This window comes from Podarcis liolepis, assembly GCF_965112155.1.
Source record: "Podarcis liolepis genome assembly, chromosome: 10".
In the NCBI taxonomy this organism is placed as follows: domain Eukaryota; kingdom Metazoa; phylum Chordata; class Lepidosauria; order Squamata; family Lacertidae; genus Podarcis; species Podarcis liolepis.
Genome location: NC_139562.1, coordinates 74616673 through 74643041, shown reverse-complemented (window position 1 = coordinate 74643041; position 26369 = coordinate 74616673). Strand labels below are relative to the sequence as shown.

Genomic DNA, 26369 nt, shown 5'->3' with positions numbered 1-26369 from the left:
CTTCAGCTATTAATCTTCCTTCTTGTACAGAAATCCTCCTGGCAAGCTTTGTTGTTCCTCCCCTGCGCCCAGGTTTCCTTCAGTTTCAGCCGCTCCTTGTTTCTCGGCGTCTTTTCTCAGGTTGAGCAGTAAAACAATAAAACAATGAACTAAAAACAAGACGAGGTGATGAGGCAGCCAGTGAAACGTTAAAAATATAAAATTAGAATTAGGAAGTGACTAAAAACTACTTAAAAGCTTAACGAAAGACAGGAGCTCTAACTAGGCTGCTGTCTCAGTCGCCCAGTCGCTCAGTCGATTCTGGAACAGATTGGTTTCCGAAAGTCAGCGTCAACCATGGACCACTGTCTAACTCTCTATCACCTTGCCAGTAAATACACTGCTCCAAGACAAGGCCACCTATTTGCCGCTTTCATGGACCTGGAGGTCGCCTTTGATTCCATTCCTAGGCAGAGATTATGGTCCAAACTTGCCCATCTGGGAATTGATTCGCACCTCCTCTCCCTAATTATTTCCCTTTATTCAAACAACACAGCTCGCGTCCGAAGTGGTCCAAACGGCTCCCTCACTACTCCATTTCCAGCGGCCAAGGGCGTCCGACAAGGTTGTCTCTTGGCCCCTTTATTGTTTAATCTCTATCTTCACGATGCAATTTCCACTTTGAAGCTAGCATCGAAGTACCCTCCTCACTTAGCAGGCCACCCCGTTGTTTCCCTTTTCTATGCTGATGATGCTGTCATCTTATCCAGAACAGCTGCTGTCAGAGCTGCTTGAAGATCCTAGCTCACAGAGGATCACACTAGCCAGCGATCATTAAGTAAAAGTCTTTATTGAGTTACAGTTTCCATTCTCACGCTGCTGCGTGCAACTCTACGTCTAGTAGCTAGATCGGCGAAGCTCCATCTGAGTCTCCGCCCCGTGTGCACCAACTTAATATCCTAGCCCGGCTCCACCTTTTCCGCCTGACTGTCCTCCTCTGGGTCCCTCTACCCCCCGGGGTCTCTTCCTTCCGGGATTCTTCTGACGCTGACCCCCCGGACCCTCCTGTCTCCTTGCGCCGGGCTTTAGGACCTGGCTCCCTTTCCGGGCTGCTTACTGCGCCGCCTTCCTCTGCATTTGAACTTGGCGCGCGCGCCCAACCTTCCACTTTCCGCTTAACCGTTTCTTCGCTCCCCGATGAAGGTGTGGCCACTCCTGACTCGTGCCCTCCCTCCTGTGGTGAGCTGCCAGCGCTTGCCCCCTGGCTCCCTTCCTCTTCCCTGCTCTCTGGCGGTGACGCTGGTCCCGATTTCCAACTGCTCTCCTCTGAGTCCCCTCTGGCTCTATCTTCCTGGGGTGCCCCCCTAGACTCCCCCCTTGCCCTGGCCACTGGTGCTCCTTTCTGTGAATCCTCTGATTCACTGGAAAGACTCGGAGATCTCGGGTCGTCGTCATCACTCATCTTTTCTTCTGCCTCCTCCCCTTCGCTCTCTGTTTCCTCCCTTGCCCTTGCCTCTGCTCCTAAACCCCTGACATCCATCCCCCCCTCGAAGCCCCCCATTCCCCCCTCCCCTCCTTCCGGTGCTGGAGCTGGGTGCTGCTGTTGCAAAGGGACGAACGTCGGATATCGTTCGCTTCCCGTGGCGGGCCTCCATCTGAAGTCTCCCGGGTCTTCCTCCCTGCTCTCGTCGACGACGATCACCTCCGCTTCCATCTCTGTGCCGCCGTGCTCGAAACCAGGGTCGTCCCCGAAAACGTCCATGTCCGTCTCTCCCTCACTTCCTCCTGGTGGCGTTGCTCGTCCTGGGCATTCCAGCCACTTTCTGCGGAACTGCTCCTCTGGTCTATCGTCCCACCAATACGAGGGTTCTGATGCAGATCCCGAGGGTGACCCCTCCGGGGAACGGACGTCTCGTGTCGGGTCCTCGTCCGAGTCGAACCCCCGGAACGTGCTGGCCGAAAGCGTGGGCGTGAAAAGCCAGTCGTCGAAAAAGTCTGCTGGCATAGGTCTATGTGGGAAGAGGGCATGAAACTCGTCTTTGAGCAGAGGTTCGTCCAAGGCGTAGCCCGGCACCCAGCTGTTCGCACTGGCCAGGGTGCCCTCCTTGGCGAGAAAGTATTCTACCCCCTCTTCCCCCCATCTGGAGTCCAAAATCTCCGTGACTTCGTTGATGCGCTCCTTCTGTGCCACTCCCGCGTGCCCTGTTCTGTCTCTGACCGGACTCGGCGCCGTTCCGGGTTCCTGGAACCTGTGCAGTGCCTTGTAGGGAGTGAGCACCGATCTGTGGAACACCGGATGCATTCTGGAACCCTCCGGAAGTGCCAGTCTGAAAGCTACCGGGTTGACCTGCTCTTCGACTTGGTAGGGCCCCAGTTGTTTATGCCCTAGTTTCTTCTTGGCCAACGACCTGGCCGGCACTGCGTGGGCTGCTAACCAGACCCAGTCTCCCACGTGGAGCTCTTCGCCAACCCTTCTGTGTTTGTCCGCTTGTACCTTGTATGCGTGCTTGGCCAGCTCCAGGTGGTGCCTCAGCTGATCGTGGACTTCCTGCAGCTCCGACGCGAACGCATCTGCTGTCTGCGGCTCCCCCTCCCCCATTCTTTCCAGTCCCGGGAAGGTTCTGGGGTGCCTCCCGTTGTTGGCGAAGAACGGCGTGACCCCCGTGGACACGTGCTTCGTGTTGTTGTAGGCGAACTCGGCCAGCGGCAGGTAATCCACCCACGTCGCAGGCTGTTGATTTGCATAACATCTCAGGTACTGCTGCATGATGGCATTGACCTGCTCCGCTTGCCCGTTGGTCTGCGGGTGTCTCGCCGACGCCAGGTTGATCTTGACGTTCAGGAAGCCCATCAGCTTCTGCCAGAAATTCGAGATGAACTGCCGCCCCCGGTCGGACAGAATAGACCGTGGCAGACCGTGAACCTTGAACACGTGGTCTATGAACAGTTTGGCGGTTTGCTCCGCCGTGGCCAGCTTGGCACACGGAATGAAATGTGCCATCTTGGAAAACAGGTCCACCACCACCAGCACTGCCGTCTTGCCCCTCGAGCTGGGCAGATCCGTGACAAAGTCCAGGGCCACCCTTTCCCAAGGTTCGACCGGAGTTTGCAGCGGTTCCAACAGTCCGGCCGGTGGTCTGTGCACTGGCTTGGCCCTCTGGCAGGTGTCACACCTCGCCACGTAGTCTGCGACCTCCCCTCTCATTCCAGGCCACCAGAAATCCCTGGCTACTAATTCCACCGTCTTCTCCTTGCCAAAGTGCCCGGCAGTGGGCGCGTCGTGCAGCTGCTGCAGCACCTTGGCGCGAAGGTCGTCTCCCGGCACGTAGATGGCCCCTTTACGGATGAGCAATCCATCTCGTAGCTGGAAACCGTCGGCCACTGCCTTGCCCCTTTGCACCTCTGCCATCTTTGCTTGCGCGAAGGAGTCATCCTGCAACGCTCGTCGCACCGCCTCCAGGTCCACGGTTGCCGCGGCGCACGCCCACACTGTTGGTGCGAAGATGTGCATGGCGGCCGCTGGCGTTGCGTCCTCCAGATACTGTGGCTTACGGGAGAGAGCGTCCGCCATGATGTTAGTGTCCCCTGGGACATACTCTATGCGGAAGTCGAAGTTCGCAAAGAACTCAGCCCAACGTATCTGCCTCTGGTTTAGGAACTGTGCCGTGCGCCAGTGCTCCAGATTCTTGTGGTCCGTGCAAACCTGCACCGTGTGCTTGGCGCCGATCAGGAAGTGCCTCCACGCTTTGAACGCTGCATGAATGGCCAGCAACTCCCTGTCCCAGATGGTGTAGTTCTGCTCGGACTTGCTGAGCTTCCTGGAGTAAAACGCTCCCGGTCGCCACACCCCCTGCGGGTCCGTCTGCAGCAGGACCGCCCCCACGGCTCTGTCCGAGGCGTCTGTCTCCACCCTCATCGGCCTGCTGGGGTTGACATGAAGCAGCTGCTCTTCCGACGCGAAGAGACGCTTGAGTGCCTGAAAGGACTGCTCCGCCTGCTCTGTCCAAACGAACTTCTTTTTCTTGGAGCTAAGCGTGTCTGTGATGGCCGCTGTCTGCATAGCGAAGCCCTTGATAAACTTGCGATAGAAGTTCGCAAAGCCGACAAACCGTTGGACCTCCTTCCGGTTGCGTGGACTCTTCCAATCCAATACCGCTCGAACCTTGGCGCTGTCCATGGCGAGCCCCTTGTCAGACAGCTTGTAGCCCAGAAAATCCACCTCCGTCACGTCAAATTGGCACTTCTCCAGCTTGGCGTAGAGCCTATGTTGCTTTAGCCTGCTCAGCACTTCCTTGACGTGTCCGTCATGCTCCTGCTGCGATTCCGAAAAGATCAGGATGTCATCTAAGAAACAGACGCACGTCTTGTAGAGAAGTCCCGCCAACACGTGATGCATGAAAGCTTGAAAAACGTGGGAGCCATTTTGCAATCCAAAAGGCATAACTCTATATTCGTAGGTACCCAGTGGCGTGAACATGGCCGTCTTCCACTCATCTCCCTCCCGCATGCGAATGAGGTTGTACGCCCCTCGCAGGTCTAACTTGGTGAACACTTTTCCCTTCCGCACCTTCGCCAGGAGGTCGTCGATTCGGGGCATGGGGAAGTCCGACGGCTTGGTCCCATTGTTTAAAATGCGATAGTCCACGACCAGTCTTTTTTGGGGCGTGTCCCGCTTTTTAACAAAGAATACAGGACTGCCCCCCGCTGCCTTGGACTCTCGGATGAAACCGCGCTCCAAATTATGATCTATGAACTCTTTGAGTTCTTGCAGTTCGTCCTCTGACATGGAATACAGTTTCCCTTTAGGCAGCGCCGCCCCCGGCAGCAGGTCAATTTTGCAGTCATATGGTCTGTGAGGGGGTAGCCTGTCTGCCTCCTCGCAGAAAACTTCCAAAAATTCTGCGTACTTGTGGGGAATCGCTTGCAGCGTGCCTAGCAGCAGCTGTGACTCCTCTTCCTCTCCTTCCTGCCGGGGCACGATGCAGTGTTCAGCACAAAAGGAAGAGCCGAAGATCAGCTGCCTCTGGTACCAAGCCAGCGTTGGGCTGTGCTTGTCCAGCCAACTCATTCCCAATACAATGGGCGTATCCGATAGTTGAGTGACATTGAAGCTGATGATTTCTTTGTGATTCCCAAGTCGCATCGCCATCGGTGGCGTCTGCTTCACCACTTGCCCCCCGAGCAGCTCCCTGCCATCCACCGTGACAACCTGCAGGGGCAGTGTGGCCGGCAGCAACTGTATAGCGTGTTTGTCGACAAAGTCCTGCCCTATAAAGTCCGCATTGCTGCCCGAGTCAACGGTGATTGGCACGTCCATGGTGATTCCATTGGGCAGCTGGAGAGATGCGGTGAGCCTCACTACTGGTTTGGGCGGGAGGGGGTTCACGGGCTGTAAAATCTCTGGGGACTGCGTCACTAACACGTCTGGCTGGGCCCCAGGGCCTCTTCCTCCAGCCAGACTGCGTCGTTTCCCTGCTGTGGTCCTCCTTGCTGCGTTGCTGCAGTCACCATTGCTGAGGCTGCAGTGAGCTTGTGGAGCCTCTGGGGACACTCTTTCGCCATATGCCCTGGCTCCTCACAGACGTAACACTTCCTGTTCCCTCTAGGAGGCTTCGCTTTCACTGCTGCCGGTGCTAGGGCTCTGGTTGCTGACTGAGCCCTTGCACCTCCAACCTCCATAGGTTCCGCTCCTCCTCCTGGCGGAGGCGTGGATTGCGCACGCGCTGCTTCTCTGGGAAGGAAGGAGGAGCCCCTGGCTGGTTCGCGCCCTCCACGCCCTTCGTCCCTGCTCCACGGACGTTCTTCCAGCCGCACCCCCACTGCCAGTGCCCTCTGAACGACCTCCTGGGTGGTCCGGGGTCTCTCCCCCCTCACGATCTCATCTTTAATCGAGCTGTGCAGCCCCTCCCAAAAGAGGTCTCTTACAGGGGCCGAATCTCTGTCCCATTCCAGGGCACTGACCAAAGCGAAAAAGCGGGCATGGTACTGCCTCACGCTGGCCCTCCCTTGCCTTAGTCCATGCACCTCCTTCCGGGCAAGATCCACGTCAATGCTTGATAAAAAACACCCATCCATCGCTTTAATAAAGGCATCCGCATTTTGGAGCGCCGGATCCTTATCTCTCCATAAATTGCGCAGCCATGCTTTAGCATCCCCATGCAAATGGGACATGACGAATCCCACTTTCTCTTGCTCATCTCTAAAGTCTTTATTCAGCAGTTGCAGTGCGCACAGTACGTCTGCTCTAAAGTTGGGATACTGTTGCAGGTTCCCCTCGAAGTGAGAGACCAGACCGCCTGTTCGTCTCGCCAACCCAATTCCCTCCTGCCTGGGTGTCTGCTTTGTCAGCACGTCTAACCTGACCTGGAGATCCCTGCAGGCGGCAGCTGCCTCCTCCTCTCTCTTCCTGGATTCGAGAGCCGCTGCATTCAGTTGTGACACTGCTTCTCTGAGTTCCGCTATCTGCTGCTCAGCCGTCATGTCGGCTGCCGTTCGTGAGCTCGCTGGTAGGCACCTGCTTCTCTCCCCTCCTCGAGGCTGTAGATGCCCACAATTGTGAGACGGAGCTTACTGTCAGAGCTGCTTGAAGATCCTAGCTCACAGAGGATCACGCTAGCCAGCGATCATTAAGTAAAAGTCTTTATTGAGTTACAGTTTCCATTCTCACGCTGCTGCGTGCAACTCTACGTCTAGTAGCTAGATCGGCGAAGCTCCGTCTGAGTCTCCGCCCCGTGTGCACCAACTTAATATCCTAGCCTGGCTCCAACTTTTCCGCCTGACTGTCCTCCTCTGGGTCCCTCTACCCCCCGGGGTCTCTTCCTTCCGGGATTCTTCTGACGCTGACCCCCCGGACCCTCCTGTCTCCTTGCGCCGGGCTTTAGGACCTGGCTCCCTTTCCGGGCTGCTTACTGCGCCGCCTTCCTCTGCATTTGAACTTGGCGCGCGCGCCCAACCTTCCACTTTCCGCTTAACCGTTTCTTCGCTCCCCGATGGAGGTGTGGCCACTCCTGACTCGTGCCCTCCCTCCTGTGGTGAGCTGCCAGCGCTTGCCCCCTGGCTCCCTTCCTCTTCCCTGCTCTCTGGCGGTGACGCTGGTCCCGATTTCCAACTGCTCTCCTCTGAGTCCCCTCTGGCTCTATCTTCCTGGGGTGCCCCCCTAGACTCCCCCCTTGCCCTGGCCACTGGTGCTCCTTTCTGTGAATCCTCTGATTCACTGGAAAGACTCGGAGATCTCGGGTCGTCGTCATCACTCATCTTTTCTTCTGCCTCCTCCCCTTCGCTCTCTGTTTCCTCCCTTGCCCTTGCCTCTGCTCCTAAACCCCTGACAGCTGCGGATCTAGCAAACGCAGTTAACGCATTTATCGCCTATTGTAAGGCAGAAGCTCTTAATATTAATTATAAAAAATCGAAAGTCCTCCACTTCACTCGTTCCCGCAAACTCAAATTGGAGCCGCTTAAGATCACAGGTGGCTACTTAGAAAAGGTAAAAGCCTTTAAATGTCTAGGCGTAATATTCACTTATAATCTCTCCTGGACCACCCATCTACAATCTGCTTTTCTTGCTGCAACCACGACCTCTAACGCCATTGTCCGATTTTACCACCAGAAGGGCGGCAAACACCTTCCAGCAGCAATTCAAATATTCAATGCCAAAGTTGTCCCAAAATTATTATATGGATGCGAAGTATGGACTACAGCAATATCAGGTAACTTGGATCGCCCACTTCATATGTTTCTGAGATCTCTTTCCGGCGTCCCGAGATGTGTCTCAGGTGCAGCCCTACGACTCGAGTTCGCCCAGTCCTCAATTGTTAAACGAGCATGGAGCCGAGCCATTTCCTACAGCTTCCACCTACTAACATTGGATGCTCGAATTAGAGGTGGTTTTTCCAATCTGATCCTAAGAGATATTCATAATTCTCCTTGGAAAACTACAATTAACCTCAAATTCCGCTCTCTTCTCAATTTGAACTGTAAAACTGTCCTTAACTTAGAGTGTATCAGCCCGGCGGCCCTACCTCTAATTAAAAAGAAACTACAGCAACTTGATTTTTCTAACACAGCTTCCTATGCAAGAGGACCGTAGAATAGAATCATAGAATCATAGAGTTGGAAGAGACCACAAGGGCCATCGAGTCCAACCCCCTGCCAAGCAGGAAACACTATCAGAGCACTCCTGACATATGGTTGTCAAGCCTCTGCTTAAAGACCTCCAAAGCAGGAGACTCCACCACACTCCTTGGCAGCAAATTCCACTGTCAAACAGCTCTTACTGTCAGGAAGTTCTTCCTAATGTTTAGGTGGAATCTTCTTTCTTGTAGTTTGGATCCATTGCTCCGTGTCCGCTTCTCTGGAGCAGCCGAAAACAACCTTTCTCCCTCCTCTATGTGACATCCTTTTATATATTTGAACATGGCTATCATATCACCCCTTAACCTCCTCTTCTCCAGGCTAAACATGCCCAGCTCCCTTAGCCGTTCCTCATAAGGCATTGTTTCCAGGCCTTTGACCATTTTGGTTGCCCTCCTCTGGACACGTTCCAGTTTGTCAGTGTCCTTCTTAAATTGTGGTGCCCAGAACTGGACACAGTACTCCAGGTGTGGTCTGACCAGAGCAGAATACAGTGGCACTATTACTTCCCTTGATCTAGATGCTATACTCCTATTGATGCAGCCCAGAATTGCATTGGCTTTTATAGCTGCCGCGTCACACTGTTGGCTCATGTCAAGTTTGTGGTCAACCAAGACTCCTAGATCCTTTTCACATGTACTGCTCTCAAGCCAGGTGTCACCCATCTTGTATTTGTGCCTCTCATTTTTTTTGCCCAAGTGCAATACTTTACATTTCTCCCTGTTAAAATTCATCTTGTTTGTTTTTGCCCAGTTCTCTAATCTGTCAAGGTCGTTTTGAAGTGTGATCCTGTCCTCTGGGGTGTTAGCCACCCCTCCCAGTTTGGTGTCATCTGCAAATTTGATCAGGATGCCCTTGAGTCCATCATCCAAGTCGTTGATAAAGATGTTGAATAAGACCGGGCCCAAGACAGAACCCTGTGGCACCCCACTAGTCACTCTTCTCCAGGATGAAGAGGAACCATTGATGAGCACCCTTTGGGTTCGGTCAGTCAGCCAGTTACAAATCCACTGAGTGGTAGCATAGTCAAGACCGCTTCTTTACCAGCTTCTTTACAAGAAAATATGGGGCACCTTGTCAAATGCCTTGCTGAAATCAAGGTAGGCTACATCCACTGCGTTCCCTTCATCTACCAGGCTTGTAATTCTGTCAAAAAAAGAGATCAGGTTAGTCTGACATGACTTATTTTTCAGAAATCCATGCTGACTATTGGTGATCACAGCATTCCTTTCTAGGTGCTCACAGACTGTTTGCTTAATGATCTGTTCCAGAATCTTCCCTGCTATTGATGTCAGACTGACTGGGCGGTAATTATTTGGGTCCTCTCTTTTCCCCTTTTTGAAAATAGGGACAACATTTGCCCTCCTCCAGTCTGCCGGGACTTCGCCTGTTCTCCAGGAATTCTCAAAGATGACTGCCAGTGGTTCTGAGATCACATCTGCCAGTTCTTTTAATACTCTTGGATGCAGTTCATCTGGCCCTGGAGACTTGAATACATCTAAACTAGCCAAATATTCTTGTACTATCTCCTTAGTTATTCTGGGCTGTGTTTCCTTTGCTGAATCATTTGCTCCAAATTCTTCAGGTCGGGCATTGTTTTCTTTATCGGAGAAGACTGAGGCAAAGAAGGCATTGAGGAGTTCAGCCCTTTCTGTGTCCCCTGTTTGCATTTCACCATCTTCTCCTCTGAGTGACCCCACTGTTTCTTTGTTCTTCCTTTTGCTACGAACATACCCATAAAAGCCTTTTTTGTTGCTTTTAACCTCTCTAGCAAGCCTGAGTTCATTCTGTGCTTTAGCTTTTCTGACTTTGTGTCTACACGTGCTGGCTATTTGTTTGAATTCCTCTTTGGTGGTTTCCCCCCTTTTCCATTTTTTGTACACATCCTTTTTTAATCTTAACTCAGTTAAAAGTTCTTTAGATAGCCACCCTGGCTTCTTTAGGCACCTTCCATGTTTCCGTCTCATTGGTATTGCCTGACGTTGTGCTTTTACTATCTCCCTCTTAACAAACTCCCAGCCATCATGAACTCCCTTTCCTTTTAGTATTCCTGTCCATGGGATCTCACCCAGCACTTCCCTAAGTTTTATGAAGTCGGCTTTCTTAAAGTCAAGAAATTGAGTCCTAGTATGCTTGGCTGCTCCTTTCCACTGTATAGTAAACTTCAGAAGAGCATGATCACTCGCGCCTAATGATCCATCCACATCTACCCCACTAACCAGGTCATCAACATTGGTTAGGACCAGATCTAAAATGGCTGTTCCTCTTGTTGCTTCTCCCACTTTCTGGACAATGAAGTTGTCTGCAAGGCCAGTGAGGAATCTGTTTGACCTTATGCTCTTGGCTGAGTTTGACATCCAACAAATATCCGGGTAATTGAAGTGCCCCATTACTACTATCTCCCTTCCTTTTGCATGCTTGGCCATCTGTTCCAGGAAGGCATCATCTATGTCCTCCGTTTGGCTTGGGGATCTATAGTAAACTCCCACAATGAGGTCCCTGTTATTTTTCTCTCCCTTAATTTTGACCCAAATGCTCTCACTTTGGCTTTGAGGTTCTAAATCTTGGATCTCTTCACAGGTATACACATCCCTGACATATAACGCCACTCCTCCTCCTTTCTTGTCTGGTCTGTTTCTCTGAAATAGATTGTATCCCCCCATTATTACATTCCAATCGTGGGACTTATCCCACCAGGTTTCAGTGATGCCTATTATGTCATATTTAGTTTGCTGTACCAAGAGCTCAAGCTCATCTTGTTTATTTCCCATGCTTTGCGCATTAGTGTACAGACATTGAAGTCCATTAATCATTCCCCCGTGTCTCTTATTTAAGGATTTTTTCCTCCCACCACTAGGTCCGCGTGCTGTTTGCTCCATTTGGTCTATGACATTTGGATGATCATCTTCATTAATTGATAGACTCCTACCTTCAGGAGCACTGTCTCCCTCCCCCACATTAGTCAGTTTAAAGCCCTCCTGATGAGGTTTCAGAGATTTTTGGCAAAAACATTTCTCCCAACCGTTGTGAGGTGCAGCCCATCGCTTGCCAGAAGTCCATCTTCAAGAAACTGCAGTCCGTGATCTAAGAATCCAAACCGTTCTTGTTTACACCATTTGCGAAGCCAGCTGTTCACTTCCACGATTTTCCCCTCTCTCCCTGGGCCACGTCGTTCAACTGGGAGGACAGACGAGATGACAATTTGTGCATTTAGTTGCTTCAATTTCCTGCCGAGAGCCTCGTAGTCTCTTTTGATCTTCTGGAGGCTATTGCTTGCAGTGTCATTGGTTCCCACATGAACCAAGAGGAAGGGGTATTTGTCAGTGGGTTTTATGATTCCTTGTGTTCAGGCCTAGCCCTAGCTATTCCACCCCCTGAAGGGATCCCTCTATACTGCTTCACAATTTCTTCGGAGGCTAAGCGTAGGGCCTTTACCTGTGCCCGTCTCAACTGTTTTCCTACAGCAGTTCTGTCGGGTCGTTATTCCAGAGTTCCCATTGCAAATAGAACATGCTCTTGTAATGACACGGCCCTGAAGACTATGGACCATGTAATGCTCTTCTGTCCCAACTGGACAGATGAAAGATCTCGGTTTTTAACCCCCCTAGTGAATAAGCTTCATCTCCCAATCCAGCCTTGGATAGTGTCCCTCTTTCTGCAGGATTCTGATTGTTGGATTACCGAGATGACAGCAAACTTCCTGCTTAGTGTGATGAAGAGGAAAGCGGCACCAATGTCTTCTTTAACACCACAGCTGCAGTCGATACGCCGCACAACCGAACGAAGTCCCAAGTAGCCTTATTGTACAAGGACAATCGAACTAGGACATATCTGAGGAGCTGAAGGACCCTTTAACGGTCCTCCTCCAGCCTCAACAGTTTTTTGTTTGTTTGTTTGTTAAAGTAATCGCCCAGGACGATATCTACCTTTACCTCCCCACCCCTATTTTATGTTGTTATCTCAATGTATATTATGCTATGGCCACACGGCTAATGCAATAAATAAAGTATTACTAGTAGATTATGTTTCTCACATTATCAGAGAGATGTCTACCTGGGAGAAAGCCTGCTTGGTCTTTATGTATCTCTTCCACTAGCACTCTTTTTAGTCTTTTAGCCAAAATGTCTGCAAAGATTTTGTAATCCACATTGAGCAATGATATATATATATATATATATATATATATATATATATATATATATATAAAGATTTTACAAATTATAACAAACATAACAACACACACACACACAAACAAAGATAACATAAAAAAGAACAAGTATAATTTCAATACCTTATTTTCTTAAAACTTATTTCACCGACCTCCTCATACCTCCCCTTTCTGCGTTCCCATTTCAAAAATTTAATTCAGCAAATCCTCACCCTTAATTTTATCTAATTATCATCCTTACTTCCCTTTCACTTAATCTTTACAGCTGTACTCCATTTAGTTTTAAAAGCCACATTATTCTAAAATTCATAAATTTTACAATATTTCTTAAGGTAGTTCTTAAATTTATTCCAATCTTCTTCCGCCGTCTCTTTTCCCCGGTCTCGGATTCTGCCAGTCATTTCTGCTAGTCCCATATAGTCTATCACCTTCATCTGCCATTCTTCCAAGATGGGTAGATCCTGTGTCTTCCAATACTTTGTGATGAGTATTCTTGCCGCTGTTGTAGCATACATAAAAAAAGTTCTGTCTTTCTTTTGCACCGACTGGCCGACAATGCCCAGGAGAAAGGCCTCTGGTTTCTTAGGGAAGGTATATTTAAATACCTTTTTCATTTCATTATATATCATTTCCCAGAAAGCCTTAATCCTTGGGCACGTCCACCAAAGGTGAAAAAAAGTACCTTCAATTTCTTTACATTTCCAACATTTGTTATCAGACAAGTGGTAAATTTTTGCAAGCTTGACTGGGGTCATGTACCACCTATAAATCATTTTCATAATATTTTCCTTTAGGGCATTACATGCCGTAAACTTCATACCAGTGGTCCATAGCTGTTCCCAGTCAGCAAACATAATGTTATGACCAATATCTTGTGCCCACTTTATCATAGCTGATTTCACAGTTTCATCTTGTGTATTCCATTTCAACAGCAAGTTATACATTCTTGACAAATTCTTAGTATTGGGTTCTATCAGTTCCGTTTCTAATTTTGATTTTTCCACCTGGAAGCCAATTTTCCTGTCCAACTTGAAAACCTCCATTATTTGATAATAGTGGAGCCAATCTCGCACTTTGTCCTTTTACTTTTCAAAACTCTGCAATTTCATTTTATCCCCCTCTTGTTCCAAAATTTCCCAATATTTCGGCCATTTGGCCTCCATATTGAGTTTTCTCACAGCTTTAGCTTCCATTGGCGACAACCACCTTGGGGTCTTATTTTCCAACAAATCTTTATATCTAATCCAGACATTATCTAATGCTTTCCTGACAATATGATTTTTAAAGGCTTTATGTGCTTTGACCTTGTCATACCATAAATATGCATGCCACCCAAAAACATTGTTGAAGCCTTCCAAATCCAAAATGTCTGTGTTCTCAAGAAGCAGCCAGTCTTTCAACCAGCAGAAAGCTGCTGATTCATAGTAAAGTTTAAAGTCTGGCAGGGCAAATCCCCCTCTTTCTTTTGCATCAGTTAAAATCTTAAATTTTATTCTGGGTTTCTTGCCCTGCCAGACAAATTTCGAAATATCTTTCTGCCACTTCTTGAAGCAATCCATCTTGTCCACAATTTGCAATGTTTGAAACAAAAACAACATTCTAGGCAATACATTCATTTTTATCACAGCAATACGGCCTAACAGTGAAAGCTTCAAATTTGACCATATTTCTAAATCCTTTTTTACTTCCGTCCAGCATTTCTCATAATTGTCTTTAAATAAGTTCACATTTTTAGCTGTCATATTAATCCCCAAGTATTTCACCTTCTTAACCACAGTTAAACCCGTTTCATTCTGGAACCTCTCCCTTTCGGTAGCTGTTAAGTTTTTCTCTAATACCTTAGTCTTTAATTTGTTCAGTTTAAATCCTGCCACTTGACCAAACTCTTGAATTAGTTCTAAAACTCTTTTAGTACTAGTGTCTGGCTCTTGTAATGTAAGTACCAAGTCATCTGCAAATGCTCTAAGTTTGTACGGTTTAACTCCGACCTGTACCCCTTTAACCAGCTGGTCCTTTCTAATCATGTTCAGCAAAACCTCCAGGACCGATATAAAAAGCAAAGGGGAGATTGGGCACCCCTGTCGTGTCCCTTTTTCTATTTTAAATTCTTCCGTAACCATATTATTTACAATTAGCTTTGCCTTTTGTTCAGAATATATTGCACCCATACCATTCTCAAATCCTTGGCCTACCCCCATCCCATGTAGATTCTTCTTCATAAAACTCCAAGAAATGTTGTCAAAAGCTTTCTCCGCATCCACAAATATCAATACTGCTTTAGTGTTTATATTCACTTCTAATATTTCCAAAATGTCTATTATATTCCTCACATTGTCTGACAGATGTCTTCCAGGGAGAAAGACTGCTTGGTCCTTATGAATCTCTTCCATCAATACTTTCTTCAACCTTTTAGCCAAAATGTCAGCAAAGATTTTGTAATCCACATTAAGTAACGATATAGGGCGGTAGTTCTTAAGCTGAGTCTTTTCAGTCTCTGTTTTCGGTATCAGTGTAATATAAGCTTCTTTCCACGATTCTGGTGCCTTTTTCCCCTCAAGAATTTCATTACAGACTTCCTTCAAAGGTTGTAGTAGCCACTCCTTCAAAGCCTTGTAGTCACATTGAGCAATGATATGGGGCGGTAGTTCTTAAGCTGAGTCTTTTCAGTCTCTGTTTTCGGTACAAGTGTAATATACGCTTCTTTCCACGACTCTGGTGCCCTTTTCCCTCCCATTATTTCATTACAGACTTCTTTTAAAGGTTGTACTAGCCATTCTTTTAAAGATCTGTAATATCTAGAAGTCAATCCATCCGGTCCTGGAGATTTACCTAGTTGCATATTCTGAATGGCACCTTCTACCTCCTGTTCAGTTATTTTATAGTTCAACATCAATTTATTTTCATGAGAAATTTTTTGTAATCCATTTGTTTTCAAAAATCGGTCTATGTCAATCTCTTTCTATGGCCCTTGTGTATATAATTGTTTAAAGTACCTCTGGAAACAGTTTCTAATCTCAACTGGGTTCTGTATATTCCTCCCTTCCACTTCTAAGTTTATAACAGTATTTAATTTTTGTCTTTTTTTCATTTGCCAAGCTAATAATTTCCCACATTTATTAGCCGACACAAATGTCTTTTGTCTCATTTGTTTAATTTTCTTAATGCTGTTAAGATGGAAATGAAACTAACACCAACCAGTTCCTTCAGATGGAGGATGAATGACACCTTATTTAGAGATGAAGAAGTGATTAAGAAGGCCCAAAAAACCTTGAGAGACTATTTTGAGATAAATATGAACACCAATGTTGAAAAAAGAGTAATCTGGGATGCAAGCAAAGCTGTTATGAAAGGGTTCTTGATACAACAGAATGCATTAAAGAAGAGAATCCAAAACGAAAAGAAGGATAAAATATTGGAGAAAATAAAGGAAAGTGAAAAGAAATTGAGAGCAAAACCAAAGTCGCAAGAGATATTGAGAGAAATAAAATTATATCAAGTACAATATATGAAAATGATAAATCAGGAGATAGAATCAACATCAACTTTTTTGATAGCCATATTGCGTTGATTCGTCCCCCAGATTTTTTCGCCTCCGAGTAGTGGGTTATGTCTTTAGCACTTGGATTTTTTGTTCTCCAGGGATCATATAAATTAAAATTCTCAATTAAGTGGAAAAAGGAGAGTGGTAATCTACCTGAACTCAACATTTTGTCTCTGCATTCTGTCCATTTCTATCGATGTCACCCCATTTAAATCTCCCATAATTACTATATTTTCGTCCACATAATCCCATAATCTCTCTTCCAATTTTCTAAAAAAAATCATCTTTTTACTATTCGGAGCATATATTCCCACCACTATGATTTTCCCTTCTTTTGTTTGTACTTCTACGCCAAGTACTCTACCTTCATCATCTTGGAATAACATTTGAGATTTCAACATTGTATTTACATAGAAGACCACTCCCCTCTTTCTTTCCGTTCCAGATGCTATATATTCCTGTCCTAGTCTTGTATTTTTTAACACCCTTACATGAGTTTTGGATATATATGTTTCTTGAATACATATGACATCCCATTTTTTCTTCTTCTATAATTTCCACAATTTTTCATAGTTATCTTGAAATATGTTAATATTCCTGGCTGTCAACCATATTCCCAAATATTTAACTTTTTTATATAAACGTTTCTCTGTCTTCTGCTGTATCGCCTTTTTATCTTGCTCTGAAATATTCTTCTCTAAAAGCTGTCTTATTTTTATTCAATTTAAAACCTGATACTTGTCCAAATTCCTGTATTTTTTCTAATACTTTCAGTAATGTGTTTATAGGGTCTTCAACTGTTATCACAAGGTCATCCGCGAATGGTTTCAATTTATATGCTTTATTTCCTACTTTTATTCCTCTGATGGTTTCTTCTGTTCTTATATTTCTCACCAGAACCTCTAATACTAAAATAAACAATAATGGTGGCAAGGGGCATCCTTGTATTGTCCCTTTGACATTTTAAATGTCAATTGCTTAATTCAGTTGTTGCTCCTCAAATGTTGCAGGTTTATAGACTATTTAGTAAATGCTCAGCTTATTTCCAGTTATTTCACTTCAGTTCCTTAACTTAGTTGTTACAGTTTATTATTTGGTTCCTAACCAAGGTGTGGTACATTCTGTCAGTTTCCCAACTGTCTATCCATCACACTCCTGAGGTACTTCTAGCAGCATCACAGTAAAAATTACGGTACATTCACTAGTACCCTTAACAAACTACAATTCCCAGGATTTTTTGTAGAAAGGCGAGGCGGTTAAAGTAGTATAAATGTATGCCATGCATGTGACCTTGGCATTGTTCTTGCCCAGCACACATTCCTGACACATGCTGTAGCTTTCAGTATAGGGGGGAAAACCCACCAGCTTTACTGGAAATTTATGTATGATCCGGAGACTCACAGGAGGGTAAAAATTAGTGTTAGAATGTTTACAGAGCAGACTTATTCCTGATGTAAGACTAAACATTGTGGTAGCCAGATGGACCTTCACAGTATTCATTATCAAAATACACAATTGTTGAATGTGTTCATTTGTTTTAGTGTGTAGAATATGTTGTGTAGGGAGGCTTGGCTGTTTAGGCAGAAGAATAAAGTTCACATAGGTGTAGCCAGGATTTTTGTTGGGGGGGGGGGGGCAGGCTTTTGTTAAGGTGGGGAAGAACCTCAGGTGTGTATTGATTTGTATTATTTTGGGGGGGCAGCTGCCCCCATTGGCTGTGCCCACGAAAGTCCAAGTTACTTCACCTCATTGTTCACTCCAGGTGCTACCCACTTGAATCACCACTTCACACAAACCTGTTGGCTCATTCGGAATGTGAATTTGTGGAATCTGCACAAGGTTAAGAAGGTGTCCCTCTTAATGTTTCTTCCCACACTGGAGTCACTACAAAGACTACCCAAACTGGATAAACTTGCAAGCTGGTGAAACACATGACTATTATACTATTCTAGGCAAATTTTCTTAATCCACAGTCTTACTCCTAAACTAAAGGTTTCTTTCCTGTTTCTCCAAGCTGATTTGCAAAAAGTTTAGAGGAAGCAACCACTGTATGCTCCATCTTCCCAGCCACCCTGGGTGCAACCTGAAACCTGCAGAGTGCCTAACAATCATTTGAATGTCTGCTGCGTCTTTTCACATTTCCATTTTAAGATTGCAGCTTATTGCAGACTCCATGGTTTCACTATGAAGACAAATTTCCTCTGGCCAGATAAAACTACTCTGTGCTTCACATCTGAAACTCAGCACACTGCAATCCATTATCAGTTTCTTTTACAAATTTGTTTTTCTGCTGAAAGTCTAAAATAAACCAAAATGGCTGGTTTTTTGCCTGCTCTCAAGTGAATTAGCCTTTTCTTTATAGCAGAGCACTTTCTTTCGCTACTATAAGCTTCTAATTTTGTCCAGCTCCTTTGGAGGAGTGCCTGAATTATTTTGCTGCTTCTAATAACAGAGAGGGGCAATGAGCAATCCAGGGTAATCCAGTTTTTTTACCACTGAAAATCTTACTGAAACTCTCTCTGGCTTTTGTGATTTCAACAAATCACAGTCCAGTATAAATACAATTTTTTGTGGTAATAAAAGCTAGAAAAACAAAGCACTATCCAGCTGAAGTTTCCTTCCTGTTTATTTCAGTTACTGATGTGTTTTGTGTTTTGTTATCTCCCACTGAAATAAATAGGAATTGTGGAATATACCCAGCATGCAGATGTATAAGGGAGGAAATAAGGATAACAGAGAGAGAACAGACAGAAAGACATATGTTGCCCTCCATTGTGATGCTGCAAGCAGGGAGTCAACCAATAAAAGTGATTGGCAGTATCATAGACAACAGTAGTTAGGCTATCCCTATCCAGATATGGGCATAGCTGGGCCACCAGCTGAAGCTGATGGAAGGCACTCCGGGCCACTGAGGCCAGCTGAGCCTCAAGTAACAGCAAAGGATCCAGGAGGACCCCCAAGCTACAAACATGCTCCTTCAGAGGAACTGTAACCCCATTAAGAGCAGGTCATCTGGTCTAGGGAACAACCCACTAATTAGGCAAACAAGTTGGGCCCAACATTGGGGGGGCAGTCACGTGTGCATGATGTGTCACATGTGCGACACCCCCTCCATTCGGCCACGCCTGCCAGGACGCACCAGCCAAGTAGAGGGGTGGCAACGCTGCCACAGTTCTTCTGCTTATCTCTGCCTCCTGGGTCAGACCCAACTCAGGAGCGGAGCTGCAGCTAGGTGCAAGGGAGCTGGCAGGCAGAGAAATGGCCTTCCCCGGCCCTCCTGCTCAGCTTCACAAGTTTGCTGAAGCATATTTCACACAAAGCAGTTTGTGTCTCTCAGTGAAGCAGCAGCAACAGGGGAAGATCCTCCAGTTGAAAGCCTCCCATTTCTCCCTCAGTCCTTCTCTCCCGAGAAACTACTTCTCCTTTCCCCACCACTTGTTGACAGTGAAGGGGGTGACAGTCCCACCCGCTGGCTGAGCCCTCAGCGCAAGTGCCCCTCCGGAGGCATTCCAACTGGGATAGAGAGAGCATCATTGCTCAGAAAGAGAACTTGTCCCCTTCCCCTCATGAGACCTGCAGCCCCGTCCCCTTTAATGAAGGAGGCCTTTCAGCCATGCTCGCTCAGCCACAAGTTTCCTCTAATCACCTTGTCTGTGTCAGTGTGCTGGTCCCGGGGGTAAGGTACCTTGGGTGTAGCAGAGTCCACACGAAGAGGGGCGAGGTCCGAGGCAGAGAGCCGGGCGGGGAACAGGAACGCTGGAACAAGTGGCTGTGCAGGGAGCAGGAACACCGGAGGGTCGGGAACAGGAGGCCGAGCAGGGATCAGGAACACAGGAAGGTCCGAAGCCAACAACGACGTTGCTCCCGCAACCTGGGGCCGGGCTGACTGGGCTTTTATCCTCTTCTAAGGCCAGGGGCGGTCCTGGCCCCCAGGAGCCCCGCCTCCTCTGGCCTTAAGGCGAGCACTCCTCCTGGGGGCAACCAGTTCCCTTCGCCTCTCTGCCCTAAGCCTCTGCAGATCAGGAGAGGCCGAAGGGTTACTGGGCCCTGGAGGAGGCTCACCTGTGGCCACTGAGTCGTCAAGCCTCTCTGGAGCCAGAAGGGTTTCACCTGGGGCCAGCTCCTGATGCACTGCCACAGGTGCAGGTTCTTCAGCATCTAGGCCTTGCCCCAGTTCAGCCGGCCCTGGAGGCGGGGACTCTTGCGCAGGCTGGGATTCCTCTGTTTCATCCTCCGAATCGGAATCCCAGGCCATCACAGTCAGTGGAGGTGGGGAGGAAAGCGAGAAATCTGGATCAGCAAGTTTGCTGGCGAAGGCAGGGTGGGAACCACAATGGCGAGGAGAACCAGTGGGAAGGTGGCTCAGATCTGTTTGATTGGGCCAGTTACTGCTCCTTTTGGTGCACCTTCCCAAGGCTGGAGCCCCAGTGTTTGTCACAAACTGAAGGACATGTTCTAAAAGTTGTCAAGGGGTTCAGGCTTCCATCCTACACTTTCTGGGAGGGAGTAAGCCCCTACCTCCCAGGACACTCTGCAATTTACGTTTGTGTAAATGTTCAGAGGGCTAGAGTTTCCTACTGTCCCCCCCTCCAAAAATTATCACATGGTACATATTTTGAGGAATAGGTATATTTTAGCTGTTGCCAGGAGATCCCCCTCTCGGCGTGGCTGATGTGGTCCAAAGGAAAGCAGAGCAATATGTTTGGCACCAGCTTGGCTGCAGGAGTTGCCGGAAGAAGGTGTACAAGGTGTACAATCCAACCAGTTTAGGGACTTCACTTTGGATTTGTGTAGGGTTTACTCCTTAGTTCTTTCCTCTCCCGAAGATTTCTGGCAAGACAGTGGGTAAGGTTTACCAGGACTACACAAATATGTGAGCTTCTAGAGGGATGCTTGCAGCTGCCCCCCCTTCTTTGTCCTTTTTACAGCTTCACCACATTGAGCTAAGCTGAGCATGGTGTCTGATCCCAGACTCATGGTTAAGCTCTCTCCTCACTAACCATGAGCTGTAGCCAGTGCTATTTTTCTAGAAAAAGAGGTACCAGAACTCATCATGAACACCTCCTTTGTTCTCTTATAATGGCAATGGTGTCCACCTGAGAGGTGCTGGAACTGAGTTGCAGCTGTAAAAAAAAAGCCTTGGCCGTAGCCAGGAGCAAGAGGAATTCAGCTTCCATTTTCAGAGTTAGCATAATGCTAAATGCCAGCTGCTGAAGACTTGGAGATAGTCATGCTTGGAGGTAGCCATTGCTCCCAGACTCCATGTGTGGATTTTCTGGAGGCAAGCTATGCTGTGATTGAGCAGGGCTCTTCTTATGTTCCTATGCAGTGTACCAGTGTACATGTTATATAGAAATAATATGCACTGTATTATTATTATTTTTAAAATAATATTTGGCTACTTGTGCTTCTGTAACATAAAATGAAAGAAAAATGATTTTGTTTAAATGTTTGTTTATTTTTTAAAGAAGTTAACAGTTAAGAAGTGGAGAAAAAAGGAAAGATCTGTTTGGACCTAGTGATTTTCCTATACATCCTCCACAAACCTAGGCATGTCATGTTGGAAATATAAGTAGGAATAGTGTCATTACTTGTGGGGAGTGGAAACATCTGTATGTTTGCAGTTTGAGATGCAGCTGAGCCGCGTCAGTGGCCCCTTTCTCTGTAAGAAGCTGCTGGAAAATCTGGTACATGTTTTTGGGCTTTTATGCTGCAACTACAAGGACACATTGACCTGTGGGATGGCTGTTGAGGCAGAAACCTGTACTGATTTAAATAGAGGCAGGATGGATGCAAAGTCAGTGTTGTTAAATTTGTGACCTTGTCCCAGCTTGGAATTATATGGGAAAAGGAAGGAAGGAAGGAAGGAAGGAAGGAAGGAAGGAAGGAAGGAAGGGGTCATACCGTGCAACTGACCCATTTTAACAGAGACATTCTGGATGGAAAGAAACCACCCTAGCTTCTGATCCCAGTCCTGGATATCTCAGAGCACAGGACCAAAGGACGGGTGTTTCTTTATTCCACCCTGTGACATGAGTTAGTTGACTTACACCAGAGCATGGGGGGGGGGCAATATCTCCCTTGGCCCTGAGTCTTCTTCCTCCTTCCATTGCGGCACTTCTGTGTCTGTACCACCATCGGAGGAGGAGGCTGCACTGACTGATGCAACGTCTCCCTAGGCTGCACCAGCCAGGGCAGCTTTGGCTGAGGTCCTGCTGGCACAAGTGCACACACACACACACAAAGGGGGGGGGGAATTACTGGACCCGATATCTTTTGCCCCTTCCAAGCCTTTGCTGTACAAAAAAAAAAAAAAAAAAGATCCTAGGACTCCTGGGCTACTCCCTACAATGCAGAGGTCCCTGCCCCATGTTGCATACAATCAGTGTTTCAGCATTTGGGGAAGACAACAGAGGAATGGAAAAAAATGAGTGGCGGGGCTTGACAATGGGTGTCTGTATCCACAATGCTTTTGCACAGGTCCTTCAATCAAATTGTCAACATTTAGAGAAAACAGAGGAAGCAAAGGTTTTGACAATGGGTGTCTGTCTTCAGATCTAGGCAGGGGGACATAAAGAAACTAGATCTAGATGTAGGAGGAAGCTGGAACCATAAGCAGAGCAGGGTCTGTTCTAGTGAACAGGCAAGGGCAGAAAGCGCTTATTTATAACAGGAAGTTGTATACTTCCTGCCATTAATAGCCTTGAAAATGTTTGAGCATACACTCTTTGACATAACTCACCAAAACAGGCCCTAGATTCCGATCATTTTTTTCAAGCTGCCAAGAAAATACAAGTATGCAGTGAGGTATAAGGTACACAACAGCATTTAAACATGTTTGATTTCAATTGTGAGAGAGGATACACTTCCTTTTGTATATTGCAGCTCACAGAGAATATCTAACAAACTCAAATATGTGTCTATATAGCCAGGGTGACTTGATATATATCCCCTTCGGGGGGAATCTTACAAAATCAAGAGGGTAGTCCCCTCCTTGAAACAACTAGAATATAATAAAACTGAATGCAGGGGTCAACATTTTTATTTCCTCTTCTTGACTTACGCTGAAACATTATTTTCCTCCTAGAAAATTTGTCCCTTGCTGTCAATGAGCTTGTTTCTTAGAACTCTTTAAAACCACATATAAATTACTGTTGCTTCCCTGAGCCTTTGTTTATATCCCTTGCAACTATTGTCAGAGACAAAAGAATGGTATTAATGGGTAACAATAAGACTCTTATGCCGTCTCTTCAAAGCTATACTATGTCTCCTACTGTTGTTACATAAGAACTTCGAGTCAGCTGAGCGCTATTTACATTCCACACACATATAATGCTAAGCGTTATAGACGTCATTCTAGTCACTATGACCAGCAGATGGGGAGAACTTGTGTTCCTAAATGTGAATAAAAGCATTGAGATGAACATGATGTAAGTTTGCTTTCTCATTGTCATTGTTATTAATTTGCTTAGCTGCTGTTGCAACCCACCTTGGATCAGGCCATGGCCCATCAGTTGAAGACCACTGTTATTGGGCACAGCAGAGGTTTTGGCCTCTTTGAGTCCATGGCTCCCTAAGCCAACTCCATTCTTTCTGCGGCTCCCCTGTGGGGCTCAGGAGCCCAGTCATGTCACCCCTTGCCTGCAGAGCTGGCAGCCTCTCACCTTTCCCAAACACCCTCCCTTGCAGAGTGTTCCCTCAGCCTCCTCTCTCCTCCCCTGCTGCTGCCACCCCTGGTCTGTGAGCTACCCCTTCCCTCTGCCCCAAAGAAAGGTGCCTCCCAGTGGAGCTTATTACCAGGGCTGCTGCAATAAACAGCTGTGCCAGCCTCTGGGAAGCAGAGACATGAGAGGGCATCAGAGGAGGGAGGGAAGGAAAGAGGGACAGAGGTTGGTGTTACCTGCGGTACCCTGACCATCATTCAAGGCACCACAGGGTTGAAAACCACTAGGGGGCAGTCTTTGATCATGCAGAGACATGTGGGATGTATAGGTCTCCAAGTCCTACTCAGAGTATCATTGAATCATAGAACGTCACACAAGACATTCACCACCTTCACTGGTTCCAGTTTAAAGGAGAGGTAGAGCTGAGTATAATCCGCATACTAGTGAACACCCAGCCCAAACCTCCTGATGATCTCTCCCAGCAGCTTCATTTAGATGTTAAAAAGCTTGCGGGAGAGGGCAGAGCGCTGAGGCACTCCACAAGTGAGTGTCCAGGGGTTCAGACACTCATCTCCCAACTCCACTTTCTGGACACAGCCCAGGAGGAAGGCATGGAGCCACTGCATAACAATGCCCGCACCTCCCAACTCTTCTAGACAGTCCAGAAGGATACCATAGTTTGATACCATGGTATCAAAAGTCACTGAGAGATCCAGCAGAACCAAGAAACAGCTTTCACCTCTGTTCCTAGCCTGCCGGAGATCATTGAGGGCCGTACAAAGTGGGAGGCGGAATGCCCCGGGTGCCGCTCTGGGGTGTGTGTGACAAGATGGCCCCTGCCTCCCTCCAGCTATAGAGCAGCCAAGGGCGTGCACAGTCCGTACAGGCTGCTGCTCTTGCACGCCGTCCATATGGGCATCTGTACAGGCTGCCTCTCGCATGGAGACTGTATGGGATGCCGCGCGTGCGCAGTCCGTATGGGCTGCCACACCCCGGGTGCCGGAGAGGGTTCCTCCGCTACTGAGATCATCAACCAACGATACCAAGGTGGTTTCAGTCCCATGATGGGGTCTGAATCCTGATTGGGAGGGATCCAAATGGCCCGCATCCTCCAGACATGCCTGGAGTTGTTCAGTGATCACACACTCAATCAACTTGCCCAGGAATGGAAGATTTGAGACTGGGCAATATTTGGCTATAGTGCCTGGCCGAAAGATATTTTTTTAATAACCTCTTCTTTAAGTGGGCCTGGATGGGCAAGGGTCGATTTTATGAGCCAGGATGGGCAAGGATCAAAAAGGCAGGTGATTGGTTTCACTTGTCCAAGCAGCACATCCTCAGAGGTAACAGATTGAAATTGATCCCATACAACTTGACTAGACAGAGCTCTGGCATTCTCCCTCCACAGCCTTGCACCATGGTGGAGTCTACCCTTTTCTGAATCTGAGCAAAATCACTGTAGTGAGGGCCCCAAGATCTCCTGCAATGATTTTGTAAAGTTTTTCTGCAGATAAAGTTATCTCAGAGAATGTGGATAGGCTGCTTGGATGAGTGAAACCAATCACCTGTCTTCTTGATCCTTGCCAATCCTACCCAGACAGTCATTAGCTCTGGTTAACTCCGCATTCCAGCATACTACCAGGGAATCAGCCGAGAGGCCATCAGCACGGGATAATACATCCCCTACCACTCTCTGAAAATCATTTGGATCCACTAAGTGGTGAGAGCAGACCATTCAAATCGGTCCCACCTCCCTTCATCGGGGAAGGTCACTGAGAAGTCTAGTTGCACCAGGAAGTGATCTAACCATGACACTTCTTTTGTTCCACTTAATTGAACAAACTCGTGCCCAAAGCGCTAAACACCAGATCTAAGGCATGTCTGTGGCTAAGATTAAGGCCAGATTTATTCAGGAGCAGTCCCATGGAGGCTATGCTTTCCATGAAGTCTTGAGCAGCCCCTTGTAGGGTCATGTTGGCATGGTTGTTAAAATCCCCAGGGACCACCAGACTAGGTGTCTCCAGAAGAACATCTGCCACAACCTGAAGCAGCTCCTCTCCCCTCCCTCTTTCATAGCTCATATATGCACCTCCTGGCTGTATGTGACTAGGTGCATATGAATGGGAGGAATTAGATCTTCCTGTGGATTCTGAGCATGAAAAGAGCATAGGGGGCTGCCTTATCTTGAGTCACATTTTTTGGTCCATCTAGCTCCGTATTGTCTATGCTGACAGGCAGTAGCTCTCCAGAGTTTCAGACAGGAGACATTCCAGGCCCTGCCTGGAGATGCTGGGATGGGGATGGGGTCCTTCTGCATGCAAAGCAGATGTTCTACTGCTGAGCTATAGGCCACTGGTAACAAAAGAGCCAAGACTATGAAACTACTTACTGGTGTGTTTACCAAAAGCTGTGACTTTTCCTACTGTTTTTATCTTCTTAAAGGGTAGCAACCTGAGGAAAATACTTCTCAATCGCTATTTTAAAGGTGACTATGGAATCAGTGTCAACGGTCCTCTGTCCAGCAACTACAGCAAAGCAATGCAAGGAGGAGGTATGGTAAATAATTATAATTAACAAATCAGTTGTTGAACATCTACAATAAGAAACTATTTCTGTTCAAAATGGAATATGTCTCAAGCAAGGAAAAATGCAATTTGAAAAATCAAGCATACACACCCTTTGATTTCCATGAGAGAAAGTAACTCTCCTATTGAAACCAAGGGGGACTGTGGCTTGATTCAGTGCAGGAAACCAAATATGTTCTGTGAAATCTTGTACATGTCTGCTTAGTTTTGACCCCCATTGACTTCAATGGGATTTAGTCCCTGGAGTGTGAAGGGTTGCACACACAGTGTGGAACTTACTTTCAGATAAGTAAGGTATCAGA

General features: G+C 47.1%; 1 protein-coding gene across 7 annotated transcripts in view; it reads left to right on the top strand.

The window, feature by feature from the left end:
• The window catches only part of ITPR2 (inositol 1,4,5-trisphosphate receptor type 2), a 330950-nt gene that overhangs the window by 212257 nt on the left and 92324 nt on the right, over positions 1-26369 (top strand). For all 7 annotated transcript variants that reach the window (XM_083464129.1, XM_083464132.1, XM_083464131.1 and 4 more), the window contains one exon: positions 25925-26033. In XM_083464129.1, the coding sequence (XP_083320255.1) occupies positions 25925-26033 (109 nt within the window). The remainder of the gene's footprint in view (positions 1-25924; positions 26034-26369) is intronic.